Source organism: Notamacropus eugenii, chromosome 2 (assembly GCF_028372415.1).
Source record: "Notamacropus eugenii isolate mMacEug1 chromosome 2, mMacEug1.pri_v2, whole genome shotgun sequence".
Lineage (NCBI taxonomy): Eukaryota > Metazoa > Chordata > Mammalia > Diprotodontia > Macropodidae > Notamacropus > Notamacropus eugenii.
Genome location: NC_092873.1, coordinates 294,411,390 through 294,427,265, shown reverse-complemented (window position 1 = coordinate 294,427,265; position 15,876 = coordinate 294,411,390). Strand labels below are relative to the sequence as shown.

At 41.3% G+C, this 15,876-nt stretch overlaps 1 protein-coding gene and 1 long non-coding RNA gene across 3 annotated transcripts in view; one reads left to right on the top strand and one right to left on the bottom strand.

Moving 5' to 3' along the window:
- Positions 1-9,797, bottom strand: part of LOC140527482 (uncharacterized) — a 52,366-nt gene extending 42,569 nt beyond the window's left edge. Inside the window, exon 1 of one of the 2 annotated variants that reach the window (XR_011974809.1) lies at positions 9,174-9,797. This is a non-coding gene — a long non-coding RNA (uncharacterized lncRNA). The remainder of the gene's footprint in view (positions 1-9,173) is intronic. The other variant, XR_011974810.1, reaches the window with a different exon arrangement.
- Positions 9,798-13,402: 3,605 nt separating this feature from the next.
- On the top strand, positions 13,403-14,573 carry LOC140527481 (lys-63-specific deubiquitinase BRCC36). Its single transcript, XM_072644448.1, has one exon. The coding sequence runs from the start codon at positions 13,603-13,605 to the stop codon at positions 14,386-14,388; it is 786 nt and encodes a 261-aa protein (XP_072500549.1). The 5' UTR covers positions 13,403-13,602; the 3' UTR covers positions 14,389-14,573.
- Positions 14,574-15,876: the final 1,303 nt, after the last annotated feature.

Here is a 15,876-nt window from a genome sequence, read left to right as displayed (position 1 = left end):
TCAATTTAATATGCATTCTTAACATTTCCACAATCACTTTCTGAAGTCTAGACAATCAACAAAACAACAAATTGAGCCCTGGTTTGTAACCTTTACAGATTTCAGGGGTATAAATGCTCACATTGAAAATTTTGCAATAGGCTAACGCCTGTGCCAGCTGGCTTCAGCTCCCCACTTTGGTTATCCATATGCTTTTTGGCAAGTTCTTTCCACTCTCTGGACCTCAGAGGGATTGCCCTAGGAGACACCCAATCTCCCTTCTCATTCTAAATGTATGACACAAGCCTCTGTGGGGTGTGTAGGCTCAAAGGCCAGTGTGAAGGCAAATGTAAAACTCAGCCCTCAATCACTCAGCTGAAAACCTGCTGCAAGTCCCCAGTAGGTGGGGTTAAGGCACCAGAGATGGATTAAGATTTCTAAAGACAAGGAATACAACCCTGCTGGGATAGTTTCAAGTCATCAAGAGTACATCAGAGCCCAGTCAAGAACCATCCTGGGAAAGAAAAACTTGAGCCCAGAGGATTCTGGGGGGCAGGATGTGAGCCTCAGTAAAACTGCTTTCTGGCATCAGGGTCCCAGAAAACTGTGCTAACCAGGGGGAAATCTTATATATTTTTAATGGAAAGAAAAAAAGACCCCAGGAAAAAAAATAAGAAATGATCCTAGTAACTGAACTAAGCTCAGAGAAAGGGTGGCAGGCACTAGTCCCTGATGACCACAGGTTGCCAAGGGACTTGTGTCTATTTATTTACCAGCCATATGTGTCAAACTCATTATAAAAGATGCAATGCCAGGTGACTTGGGACAGAGAAAAAGTCCCAACCTGCTGTTGTCTGGGCTAGGATAGGCTCTCCCTGGTAGTAATTAGAAATTTACCTATACTATAACCTCAATATTTTGCATTTTTCCCAGACAGTGAGGAAGAATCCAGGGTTCATTTGCCTAGCCTTAGGCAGGTTAGGTCACATCCTGTTCATTTCTCTGTCGTCCATCTAAAACAAGGCAGGTGTGTTTTATGGAATACTAAGAGATTCTCCTTGACCTTAATACTCAGCAATTCACTTCAAATATTTAAGGGCTTCTGCTTGCAGGGGCTAGGGAGCCAGCCTGAAAGTCAAGAAGACGGGTTCAAGTCTAGATTCCTGGAACAAGGCAGTTAACCTCTCAGAGTGGCCCAGGTAACTCTCCCCATGTTGAGTGCAACTTCACTGACCTCTTAAGAAGAGCAGGTCTCTTGATGTCTCCAAAAACTCAATATTCCTGGAGACCTTGGATCACGCCCCAGCCTCTGGCTATTTTGCAAAGCAACTTCACTCCTCCCAGGTGCTTCCTCTCCCAAGCACTCCAGGATTGAAGTGTATTTAAACCCTGCCCTTGCAGCCCTTATGGGCATTCCTGAACTCCCATATTATAATTCCCTTGCCTCAATTAAAGACCCTTGTTATTGCTACTTTGGCAGTCCTCTATTTCTGGTTGACACACATAAAATCCTGCTAATAATAATAGCTTCCACTTATAGAGTTCTTGAAGGTTTACAAAGAACTTTACATGTGCTATCTCATCTGATTCTCATAACAACTTTGTGAAGTAGGTGCTAGTATCATCATCCTCATTTTACAGATGAGGAAACTGAGGCTGAGAGTCAGTAAGTGACACATTTAGGAATCACAGAGCTAGTAAGCTTCTGAGGCTGCAATGGAACTGGAGTCTCCCTGAATCCAAACCCAGGCCTCTATCCTCTGTACTATTGGCTGCACTGGTAGAACAAAATGGGAAGTCTCTCCCATAAATGAAATCTCAGATTGGAACAAGAACAAATCATGGGGCATTGTGCTAGGTGGTAGGGGAGATCCAAAGATGAAAAATGAGGCAGTCCCAATCCTAGATGGACTTTCTACCCTTCTACTGGAAGAGCTTATATTATAAGCACCTTAAGTTGCAGAAAGAAGGATTTTCTTTGGATATAAGAAAACATCCTGTTGAAAATGATAAATGTTGGAGAAAATGTGGGAAAATCAGGAGACTAATTCATTGTCAGTAGAGTTGTGAACTGATTCAATCATTCTGGAGAGCAATTTGGAACTATGCCCAAAGAGCAATCAAACTGTGCATAGCGTTTGATCCAGCAATACCACTATTAGGTCTGTATCCCAAAGAGATTATCAGAAGTGAAAGAGAACCCACATATGCAAAAATATTTATAGCAGCTCTTTTTGTGGGGGCAAAGAATTAGAAATTAAGGGGATGCCCATCAATTGGGGAATGGCTGAACAAATTGTGGCATATGCTTGTGATGGCAATCACAAATGACAAGCAAGATGCTTTCAGAAAAACCTGGAAAGACTTACATGAATGATGCTGAATGAAGTGAGCAGAACCATGAGAACATAGTACGTAGTAACAGCCACATTATGCCATGATCAGCTTAGATAGACTTGGCTCTTCTCAGCACTACAGTGATGTACAATAATTCCAAAAGACTCATGACGGAAATTATCCCCAGCCAGAGAAAAAATTGTGGAGTCTGAATCCAGATCAAAGCATACTACTTTCACTTTTTTTGTTGTTTTTTTCTTTCTTGTGTTTTTTCCCTTGTTTTGATTCTTCTTTTATAACATGACTAATGTGGAAATGTTTAATATGATTGTACATGTATAACCTATATCAGATGGCTTGCTGTCTTGGGAACCAGGAATAAAAAAAATTTGGAACTCAAAATCTTATAAAAGTGAATGCTGAAAACTTTTATATGTAATTGGAAAAAATTAAAAACTATTAAGTGGAGTGGAGGAAGAAAACAACCTATCGATAAAGCAATGCTTTGGAATGTGGGGATCTGGGCTCATTTGTCCTTGGGTAAATCTGTTCCTATCTTTTGGATCTCACTTGCCTCAGTAGTGAAATGAGGAAGAATTGTACCCAACGATCTCTAAGATCCCTTCTAGCCTCAATCTATGATGCTACAATTTTGAAACACATAACCCAGTAAGAATCACCCAGAAGTGGTACAAGATGGCTTCAGGAGATAGTGAACTTCTCCTCGCTGGAGATCTTTAAGCCAAGGTTTAAAGACAATTTCCTGGGAATGCTGTAGGGGAGATATAGTTGGACAAGATAACCTCTGAAATATATCTCTAATGCTGTGATTCTGGTTTTCCACAAGGGCTATCCAAACTTTGCCCAATTCCTTGTCAGCAGATGACCTCAGTTCTCTTATTCTACAGAGAAAACAAAGGCTATTAATTCAAACTTCCACAAGTGAATATATTAAAACTTCTTTCGCCTTTTTGGTTATGTGCAGTTATGTACAGCACTGTGGCACAAGGTTTATGCTTCATTTCTTTAGTTCCTATAGATATATTCTAAGGCCCAGTAAATAGAGGGCTGGGTCTGGAAATAGGATGACCCCAGTTTAAATCCAGCCTCACATACTTGTTAACTGTGTGACCTTGGGCAAGTCACAACTTCTATTTGCTCCAGTTTCCTCAACTATAAAGTGAAGACAATAATTGCACCTACCTTCCAGGGTTGTTGTGGGCCTCAAATGAAATTATATTTGTAAAGCATTTAGAACACTTCTTTCCGGTATAAATTCTCTGATAAAGATGAGGAGCTCTGAAGGCCACTCTGAAGGAACTCTTCTACTTACTTCCCTTCTTTCCCTTTGAGTAAGGCCTCTCCATACCAATAACCCCTATGCTTCCACTTGGATATGTCTGAAACCAAGCTCATTATCTGATCCAGAAAATTAAGTCCTTCTCCTAACTTTCTGTTAATGGTACTCCTTTCCTACCAAATCACTCAAGTTTAAAATTTCAGAGTCTTCATAGACTACCTCCCTCCATATCCAATCACTAATCAAAATGGTAGTATTTTTCCTTCTTAAGATCTCACAACATGTCTCTTCCTTCCTGCACCCAGAAGCACCACCCCTAAATCAGGTTTTCGTTACTTCTCACTGTATGGAATAAAAAGGCCCTTATTCAAAATTTTAAATAAATGAAGAGGCTTCTCAATAAGAACAGAAAGAAAAAGATTTATTACAATTCTCAAGAAAGGGACATCCTTCCACCAGGTCAGGGAATCTGATGGAAGGAGGCAATTTACAGAAATTGAAGCAAAATTTTATACCCTAATGCAGAGAAGCCTACCTCCCCACTATCCCTCTATTGACTGAGAGGCGGGCTCACAATCTAAGCACGGAAAAACTAAACAAACCCTGGGACATCTTCAGCTATCCCAACACAATTATCTTATTTAATATCTAACTTAACTGCTGATGTGAGGGGTGAGGGAGAAGTAGGAGCTGGTAGTGTTGATGTGGCAACAGTACAACAAACAAAGGGGAGATTTGAGTAACTTCCAAGTTTCCACTACAGCCCACAGCACTTTCACAAAGAAAGCTGATAGCTGGTAAGGGGTAGGGAGGGAGGGGAGCCAACTGACCATCCATAAGCCCTGGATACCTGAAACTCAGGTATCCAAGGAGAGAGGCCTTATGGAAGAGAAAGTTTATTTAGAAAATCTAATATTCCTCATATTTTTTTATTATGAAAAGTCTTCACAATCTCCTCATCTCACTCATAACCAAAGATATTGCGGTTAACCATCTCAGTGGTCTCTTCATCTCCAGTCTCTCCCTTCATTCACCCATTTCAGGTACCACAGGAGTAATCTTTCTTACATACAGCTTTGATTATGTGATTGCTCTCAAAGATCCTATCAAATTAGAAAAAACTTCTAGTATGAAAGAGATAAGCTATATGTCAGTCATAGAATTTAGAAGTGGAAACAATCATAGAGAAACTTCTTTAGTTTTCATTCTTTCCAGATTATGAAATGTCTACAAAGGTGAGTGGGAGCTATTTTGCAGAGGGTTTTAAAATTCCAAGGGAAAGCTTTTGTATTTTATTTTATAGATATAGAGAACCATTGAAAAATATGAATAGAAAGGTAACCTGGTTGACTTGTACCTTAGTGAAATTAATTTGGTGGTTATACAAATGTCAAATTGGAGAGGAGAGACACAGGAAGCAAGAAAATCAAAGTCTTTTGCAATAGACTGGGTGAAAAGTCATTTGGGCCTTGAACTAGGGTGGTGACTGTGTGAGCAGGAAGGAGACAAAGGGGATGAATGCCAAGAAGGTAGAATGCGCAAAACTTGGTAACTGATTGCAAATTGAGGATGAGGAAAAGGAGTCAAGAGTGACTTGATGTGCAATCTCAGAAAATGGCCATCCCCTCGTCAAAAACGAGGAAATTTTAAGGACTAAGGAGAAGTATCAGAAGATAGGACTATTGAGGTTTAGGGGCTCTGGGACCCCAAAATAGTGACACATGGATCCTGCCCAAATGAATTCAACCCAAGCCTTCTTTCAGTCAAAAACAAGATTTATTAGAACACCAATAGAGGATGGGCATGATTGGAAAAATCCTCAGTATTGTCCAAACTGAATCTGAACCATTGGGTAGACTCTTAAGGAATCTGAGCACCTTAATGGAGTCAAGATAGATCTTACATACAAAAGGACTGTGTGAACCAAGAAAGACTCTAGATGGAATTCAGGGAGTGGCATTCTAGGGTGGGACCAGGTGTAGATAATGAAAGAGCAGTCAATTAACTGGGAAGAGTCAATTTCTCCAAGCTAATGCCAGGGACCGGTTCACATGGGAAAGTCCAGGGGCTTTTATTTTGGGGGGTCCAGATCCCAAAGACATGGTCTTTTCCTTTTGGGGATTCAGATCCTACCCCCATCAAGACCATGTTAAAGGATGTGACTCATTTGGCTAGAAACATAGATGAAGTGGAAGATGATGTGGGAAACGGGGAGAGAAAGAGCAGAGAGGGGCAGTAGTTACCAGCTAGTTAACTAAAGTCAAGTCAAACAGGAGGCAATCCTTCCCTCACCCTCACATTCACTGGACCCTTCTCTGATTTATCTGTACCTTTTAGAGAGGTAAGTCAACTACAGAAAACAGGCGGAGGAACATAACTGTGAGAGATAAATGAGGGTTGATAAGGACATTATTTATTCTTCTGTAAACATTTTAAAGTTCTTGTTCCAGAACCAGAGATAACTGAAATGGTCTCTCTGATTCTCCAAAATCTTCTTGCTGATGATCTTTTAAAGACAATAGAAGGAATAAGAAGAAAAAGAAGATCTGTTGTGATGTGAATTTGTAGAAGGGATAGACTAGGGTCACAGAGAATTATTTTTTTTCTGAATGAGAAGATAGAAAAGAGCTAGAACATTCATCTTAGAGTTAGAATTCAATTCAACAATTCAATTCAAAGGAAAAGGTATTTATCAAAGGAAGCTTCTTGAAGGGAACAGATGTTTCATTTTTGTACCTCCTAAATTCCAGGCACCATACTAAGTGCTGGGGATACAAAAAAAGGTAAACAAACAAACAAATAAATAAATGAAAGACTAATCCTTGGCCTCAGGGAGCTCACAACCTAATGAGGGAAAGTGACCTGTAAAAAGAAATTGATTAGGGATGCAGAGTGGGGGATGGAATGGGCTGATGAAGCTTTGAAGGCTGATGGGAAATGATGAGATGGCTGCCCTGGAAGCCTTTCTTCGATCAAGGATCTGAGAGAAACTCTTTGTTGTTCTTTCTCCACCTTTTCCAGAGATAGGGAGGGGCCCCAGAGACAAGGGCTGAACTGAAAGGATGTGAGTTTCAGAGCTGATTTGTTCTTCTAGGATGAATATATCCCCAAACAATCAACCAATATTTATTAAGTACTTCCTTATGTGAGGCACTGTGCTAAATACTAGGCATACAGATACAATTATTGAAACAACCCCTACTTGAAAGAAACTTATACACCCTGGCTAGACACCTAAGGGTCAGCCTTGACTCTTCATACTCTCACCCCCGCACATCTGACCAGTGGTCAAATGCTATCTTTTCTACCCAACAGCTCCTGAATATGCCCTCTCTTTTCTAACATTGCAACCACACAAGAGCAAGCCCTCATCCCCTCATTGCTGGACCATTACAATAGCCTGCTGGTTGGTCTCCCTAACTCATCTCTTCCTCATTCTAATCAATCCTCAATTCAGCTGTCAAATGGATCTTCCTAAAATGAAGGTCTACTTTATCACTCCTCTATTCAATAAACCCCAGGGGTTTTTTATTACCCCCAGAATCAAGTATCAGTTCCTCTGTTTAGCTTTTAAAGTTTATCATAACATGGCCCCTTCCTACCCTTCCACTTTTCTTACACTTTACTTCCCTTCACTTTACTCTCTCCCTAAAGGGTCTCTTTCTGCTCTGAGTCTGGAAATAAGGCTAAGAAATAAGGATCAAATAGTTTAGTATGTGTCAGAGGCAAGATTTGAACTTAGATTTTCAGAACTCCAAGTGGGGCTATTTATCCCATCACACCCTCTCGAATACCTCTTGGTTATTGCTTTGAAAGAATGTGTTGGGATTAGATTTATGATTTCTCTGGCACTGGAAATTCCAAGATGAAGAGAGTCCTACCAAGGCAGATAAGAATGGGCTCTGCAGTTTGTCTCAGAGAGTCACTTGGGGGCACTCAGAAGTTAAATTTCTTTTTTTTATATTCATTTTATTTATTTTTAATGTTCTCTACTCACTACCATAAAATTTAGATTTTTTTCCCCCACCTACCCCCCACCAACCCCCTCCCTCCCCAAGACAGCACACAATTCTATCTACACATCTACACATACGTTCCTACTGAATACATTTTCACTATAGTCATGCTATACAGAAGAACTAAAATAAATGGGAGAAATCATATATGATTGTTATAACAAACTAAAACATAATACACACACACACACACACACACACACACACACACAAAATGATCTGCTACATTCTGTGATTGAATTCCACAGTTCTTTCTCTGGATGTGGAAGGCATTTTGCCTTAGAAAACCATTGGGAATTTTTTTTCTTTTTATATTCTTGCATTGCTATGAAGATCCAAGTCTACCAGAAAAAACTCTCACACACTGTGGCCGTTGCTGTGCACAAAATTCTCCTGGTTCTGCTCCTTTCACTCAGCATCAGATCATATAAGTCTTTCCAGGCCTCTCTGAAGTCTTCTTGTTCATCATTTCTTATAGCACAATAGTACTCCATTACATTCATATACCATAATTTATTCAGCCATTCCCCAACTGATGGGCATCCCCTTGATTTCCAGTTTTTGGCAACTACAAAGAGTGCTGCTATAAATATTTTTGTACATGTAGGACCCTTTCCCATTTTTATGATCTCTTGAGGATACAGTCCTAGAAGTGATATTGCTGAGTCAAAGGGTATGCCCATTTTTGTAGCCCTTTGGGCACAGTTCCAAACCACTCTCCAGAATGGTTGGATGAGCTCACAGCTCCACCAACAATGAATTAGTGTTCCAACTCTCCCACATCCCCTCCAATATTTGTCATTTTCCTGTTCTGTCATGTTTGCCAATCTAATAGATGTGATGTGGTACCTCAGAGTTGTTTTAATTTGCATCTCTCTAATCAAAAGTGATTTAGAGCATTTTTTCATATAATTATAGATATCTTTAATTTCTTCCTCTGAAAATTGCTTGTTCATATCCTTTGACCATTTATCAATTGGGGAATGACTTGTATTTTTGTACATTTGACTCAGTTCTCTATATATTCTAGAAATGATGCCTTTATCCCCAAGATTAGCTGTAAAAATTCTTTCCCAATATACTACATCCTTCCAAATTTTGGTTGCATTGGGTTTGGTTGTGCAAAAACTTTTCAGTTTAATGTAATCAAAGTTATCCATTTTGCACTTCATAATGCTTTCTGTCTCTTCTTCAGTCAAAAATTCTTCCCTTCTCCATAAATCTGATAGATGCACTATTCCTTGCTCCTCCAGTTTGTCCATAGTATCAATCTTTATACCTAGATCGTGTACCCATTTGGACTTTATTCTTGTGTATGGTGTCAGGCAGGGGTCTATGCCTAGTTTCCACCATACTGTTATCCAGTTTTCCCAGCAATTTTTGTTGAACAGTGAGTTCTTATCCCAGAAGCTGGGGTCCTTGGATTTATCAAACAGGAGATTGCTATATTCATTGCCTACTGTGTCTTGGCTACCTAGCATATTCCACTTGTCTACTCTTCGTTTCTTAGTCAGTACCAAGTGAAAAGTTAAATTTCTTACCCCAAATCACACAGCCAGTAGAAGCCAAGGGCTAGACTTGAGCCTAGATCTTCTTGTATTCTCCATTGTACTTCCTCTCCTCCCTAAATGGTGCCTCCTGTCCTCCCTTCCTTATAAAAGGATGTCAATTTCCCTATGGTCTCAACATTCTCCTGTTTCCAGCAGAGACCTAAACTGCCTCTTCCTCTTACTTCAACCACCTCTTGGACCCTTCCTCTCTTTCTTCCACCCCTCAACACCAGAAGCTACCCAGATAAAGAAGGAAATGCTGCTGCTGCTGCTGCTGCAAGCACAGTCAGAGGTAGCAGAAGAAAACCTGTGACCATGGAGACATTGATCAGTCATGAATATCAGAGGCCCCTTTCCTGCCTTTCCTCCCTTTCCTGCCTCCCCAGGCATCCAGGAAATGGTTTGCTAAGAAACATCTCAGATTGAATAGCTCATGATAAATGTTTGCAAAAATGACCACCATGAAAAACTTATAGCTGATGTACAATATCTGTTGCAGGAGAATTAAAGGAAAAGGTATTCTGAAAAGACCTTGCTTGATAAGACCCTCCAAATCAATTAATATCTACTTAAGTACTCCATGACTTTGATGTGAAGGTGGGAATAAAGGACAGTGAAAAATATATTGGAAAATATGTATCAAGAGGCCAAAATTTTAGACAAGGCTCACACCTGTACATCATGAATCCTTAGAGAAAAGAAGTGAAAATCTCTGGACATAGAAAAGAGCAAATAACATCACACACAAAAAAGATGAAATTGATAATATTTTAACAGGTAGGAAATGATTCATTACCAAAGTGGGAGGTATCCTTGAATCTGTGTACAATCAGAACACCAACTTGTTAGAGCAAAGGTTAAAATTCACACAAAGGTTGGAGAATTCTAAAATGGCGCAAAAAAAGGGGGGGGGGATGGTATACAACAAAAACTACTCTGACTGGACCTGTTTAAGTAAGTTATTATGAAAACATGGTGTATGGAGGGAAGCACATAACCATAGACTATAATAACTTCATGTTGTTGTTGTTCAGTCATATCAGATTCCTCATGACCCCATTTAGGGTTTTCTTGGCAAAGATACTGGAGTGGTTTCCTATTTCCTTCTCCAGTTCATTTTATAGATGAGGAAACTGAAGCGAAAAGGGTTATGTGACTTGCTCAGGGTCACGCAACTAGTAAGTGTCTAAGGCCAAATTTGAACTGGAAGGTGACTCTTCCTGTGCTCTACCTACTTCACCTAGCTGCTCCTACAGAGAAATTTAACAGAATACACACATACACATACACATATGTATCTAGATAGATAGACAGACAGACAGACAGTTGCTAAAACAAAGAGACAAAATGAACTTTGCAAAGACCTTAGCAAATAACTGAATTAATGGCCAAAATAGTAGATGTAGACCAAGCATACACAGAGAAAGCTCATGCTCAAAGCAACAAAATTGTAAGGCCATTGAGGTATCAGAAAGAGAAGATACTAAAGGTGTAGAAAAAGAAAAATTTCAGATCTCACTCATCCCCAAAAAGGAGACAGAGAGTATCAATAAATATTTGTCTTATATGCCTACTTTCCAACTACACAACATTTTACTAAGAATCATCCATATGTGCACTGAACACATCCTTGACAAGGACGTTAGTAAGGAATAGGCTGGTTTTCCCAAATGATATTTTATAGCACAACATATCTTTACCACGACATAGTTTACTACATAGAAAATACAAGATCTGATTGCCTATCTGACTGTAAAATAAATTTGATCCAGTAGAACAAAATGCTGGCTAAAGATACTCTTCCAACAAGATGTTCCATCTACATAGCAAAATTACTCGATTCTTTAAAATGTACAACCTGCCCCAGCTTCCCTTATTCGGCAATCTTCAAGCAGCCACTGGAATCATCTATCTGAGACCCAAGGGGAGAGAACTAACCTCAGAATAGCCCACTCAGTGGTGAGCACAGAGGTTCCCTATGTGGATAATTAGACCAAACTCTAACTTGGAATGAAACTCTGCCAAAGTCTTCACAGAGTTCTTGATGCAAAGAAAACCAGAACTCCAGTAAGGAGGAGCATCTGGCATGTATAAAGAATCCCTATTCAATCAGGACTCTGTCCTGGATCTCTTCCATGATGGTGACAAGCATTTTTGGTGAAACATATGTTTCTCTTCCTGTTTTTATGCCTTACCTAATATAAATGGAGAATGCAAAATGAGACTTACATTCTCAGACACTACCAATGTGTTTGTTTTGCTTGACTACACATGTTTATTAGAAGGGGCCCTTCATTTGAGGTGAGGGGTTTAGTTAAAGGATATGTACAATTTAATGACTTTGGGGCTGTAAATCCAAATTGTTTCCAGAATGGATGTCAATTGAAAATTCCACTAACAGTTCCTTAGTCAGCCTCTTTGCCCACAAGTCTTCTGTTGCCACATAAAGAGCCCTGGATTTGGAGGCAGAGAGCCTGGGTTTGAATCTTGACTAAATGAAAGAATAATTGTAAAGTTCAGCACAGTGTCTGGCACGTAGTAAGCACTATATAAATATTTATTATTATTATTATATTTTTGGCAATCTGACAGGTGTGAAATAGAGCCACAGAGTTTTTAGAATTTATATTTCTTCTGTTAATAGTGACCTAGAGCATTTTTCATATGAGAACTATTTGTTCCTATCTGGAGGTAATGGGGAGGAAGGGGAGGGGAAAGGGAGAGGAAGGGGAGAAATCCTGGGCAATGATTTAACCTCTCAGCATTTTAGGCAGCTCTCTAAGACTGTAAGTTGTGGAGATAGGTCAATTTGCACCCAGCATGGGTACAGAATTTGCTACACTGGGAACACGTAGCACCAATGCAATGACATGTCCAATCCCAATTCAATATACTAGTCAATATCTTATATCGCATATTAAAATGTAAAACCACATGTATTATGTGATATATATTAATTTTATATTTTAACATTATACATATTATTCTTACATTCTAATAACTACACATTATCATAATACAATATATTTATATTTAAATAGTGTATATAATGTAATGCTTATTGATTCACATATATTACATGATTAATATTTACATAAAATATTTATTTCAGTTTAATATAAACATAATTTACTTTACATTTTAATGTTATATATAATAAAATATATCTAATGTCATGTGTTTTAAAGCTTAATGTTACACATTATACATAATACAATATTTATTTTATATTTAATTTATTATATTGATAAATATATTTTACATTTTAATATCTATCACGCATATTTCTTTTAAATTTTAATATACTACACATACAAAGATATTTATTTTACATTTAACATATATAATAAGAACCCTTTATTTTACATTTTAATATAACAGGCACGCTTCTTTTAAATTTGACTGTTTTACCCATTATACAACATATTTATTTTATATTTTAACATTTTTAAAGTGTATTCAACACAAGATGTTTCTTTGACAAGCTTTTTTCTTTTCATTTTTTTGTATATTGCTATGTTTGTTGATAACTATTTTCACAATTCAAAAGAAAGTTTAAAAACAAGAGAGAGAGACGAGAGAGAGAGAGAGAGAGAGAGATGTCAGTAGAAAAAGAACCCAGTTCAGCATCCCTCCGATCACAGAGAGCTTGTCAACGGTTCCCCTTTTCCTTCCCCCTCCCCATCTCCCTCCTTTGCCTCCCCTAGGCTGAGCTGAGTGGCCCGGGCTCCGCCTCCTTTCTCCTCTCCTCCCCCCTCCCTTTTCCCTCCCTTTTCCCTCTCTCCTCCCCTAGGCTGAGCTGAGTGGCCCGGGCTCCGCCTCCTTTCTCCTCTCCTCCCCCCTCCCTTTTCCCTCTCTCCTCCCCTAGGCTGAGCTGAGTGGCCCGGGCTCCGCCTCCTTTCTCCTCTCCTCCCCCCTCCCTTTTCCCTCCCTTTTCCCTCTCTCCTCCCCTAGGCTGAGCTGAGTGGCCCGGGCTCCGCCTCCTTTCTCCTCTCCTCCCCCCTCCCTTTTCCCTCTCTCCTCCCCTAGGCTGAGCTGAGTGGCCCGGGCTCCGCCTCCTTTCTCCTCTCCTCCCCCCTCCCTTTTCCCTCTCTCCTCCCCTAGGCTGAGTTGAGTGGCCCGGGCTCCGCCTCCTTTCTCCTCTCCTCCCCCCCTCCCTTTTTCCTCCCTCCTCCCCTAGGCTGAGCTGAGTGGCCCGGGCTCCGCCTCCTTTCTCCTCTCCTCCCCCCTCCCTTTTCCCTCTCTCCTCCCCTAGGCTGAGCTAAATGACCCAGGCTCCGCCCTTCCTCCCCCCTCCCCTCAGTTCTAGCCAGACTGGCCCCGCCCGCTCACCCGAAGCGTCCTGGAAGGCGCCGGATTCTGCGCAGGCGTGGTAGTCCAGAAGCCGCCCGGGGCCGGAAGCCCGGAACCCGGATCCGCTATGGCGGTGGCTGCAGTGCACCTGGATTCGGACGCCTTCCTAGTATGCCTCAACCATGCCCTGAGCACGGAGAAGGAGGAGGTGATGGGGCTGTGCATTGGCGAGGTGGACGCCAGCAAGATCGTGCACATCCACTCGGTGATCATCCTGCGGCGCTCGGACAAGCGCAAGGACCGCGTGGAGATCTCTCCCGAGCAGCTGTCGGCGGCGTCCACGGAGGCCGAGCGCCTGGCCGAGCTGACGGGCCGGCCCCTGCGCGTGGTGGGCTGGTACCACTCGCACCCGCACATCACCGTGTGGCCGTCGCACGTGGACGTGCGCACACAGGCCATGTACCAGATGATGGACCAGGGCTTCGTGGGCCTCATCTTCTCGTGCTTCATCGAGGACAAGAACACTAGGACCGGCCGCCTGCTGTACACGTGCTTCCAGTCGGTGCAGGCCCAGAAGAGTGCCGACTACGAGCGCATCGAGATCCCCATCCACGTGGTGCCACACGACACCATCGGTAAGGTGTGCCTCGAGTCAGCCATCGAGCTGCCCAAGATTCTGTGCCAGGAGGAGCAGGACGCGTACCGGCGCATCCACAGCCTGCCGCACCTCGACTCGGTCACCATGATCCACAATGGCTCCGTCTTCACCAAGAACCTGTGCAGCCAGATGTCGGCCATCAGCGGGCCGCTGCTGCAATGGCTGGAGGACCGGCTGGAGCAGAACCAGCAGCGGGTGCGGGAGCTGCAGCGGGAGAAGGAGCGCCTGCAGCAGGAGCTGGCAGCGCTGGACTGAGGCCCCCCGGGGCAGGAGGCAGGGGGTGGGGCAGGCGGGTGGGGGGAGGGTCGTTCCTAGCGTTTGGGGGTTTGCTTTTCCTCCGCAGCCCAGCCACATCTAGGAGGCACCCTTGTACAGAGATCCCCAGGGACCCATGGTGGACAAACCTGATTTTTATATAAAGTATTTTGGTAAAAATTCCAGCAGGATTGTCTGTGCATTTAATCCTACGCATGGAGAGAGAAGTGTGCGTGGAGGGAAGGGGCAGAGCTGCCTTTGTGCCATGCACTATGCTGGGTACTGGGGATACAAAGACGGGCCCTGCTGCCTGTGGGAGGCAGCATGTACCTAGATATAGGTATATGCAAAATAGAAGGGCCTGTAAGTGGCTCAGTGCCTACAACACTGGACTTAGAGTCTGAAAGACCCAGTTCAAATCCGACAGTCACTAGCTGTATGAGCCACTTCACTTACTTGTAAAACAGGGATCAGTAATGTCTCCTCTGAACAAGTTCATTGTAAGGATCAAAGGAGATAGATTGGTAAAGCATTGTGCCAATGTTACTATATAAATGCTAACTGTTAGATACAAGGTGGCGTGGGAGGGATGGAGAACGCTAGGAGATGGCATAGGAAAGGCTTTTACAGATGTCATTAGACACTTAGAGTATCTTCATGAGTATTAATTAACCAGCGTGTACGCATACATTCTAATGTGTGTTTATGTAATATACATACACATACGGATACACAAATAGACTTACATACACATATATGTATATATCAGAAAGATTTAAATGGCATGTGTGTATATGTGTATTATACACCAGCATGTATACATGTGTGTTGTATATATACCTAAACACAAATACACATACAAACATGTATATGTAGGAGAGACTAAGTAGAGATGACTTCTATTGTCCAGATGCAAAGTACCTTCATGAAAATTAACATATATTTACACATTTACCCATATACCATATATTTACCCATATACCAGTGTATATATGTATTGTATACATGCATACAAACATGTATGTATGTATTTACATGTGTATATTTGAGTGTCTTAAATAAATGGTTAATGGACCCACAATTAAATCACCTTTAATAACCCAGAACTCTTTCTAGAAACACAGGCCCATCTTTTTAATATCAACATTTTGCCAATGTCATATAATGGCTAGTTATAGAATACTCTAGTCAGCAAAGAATTTAAAATGAATAATTACTCAAAGGGCAGCGAAGAGGAGCATTGTGGGTATGAGCAAACAGAAACATAACAAGCGGTTGAAGAAATGAAGTAAGGGATGTCATCAGGGAAAAAAGAATTTTAAAAAAATTTTAATTTACTAAATGTTTGTTAGTTGCCTAATTAAAAGACAAGAGAAGGGATAACTGACAGCCTGTGTTCTTCAGTGGTATCTCAGATGTCAGGAGAAATCGAGAAATCTTCCACAAATCGTATACATAAGTTAGATCCTCTGGTGGATATGGGAGGAT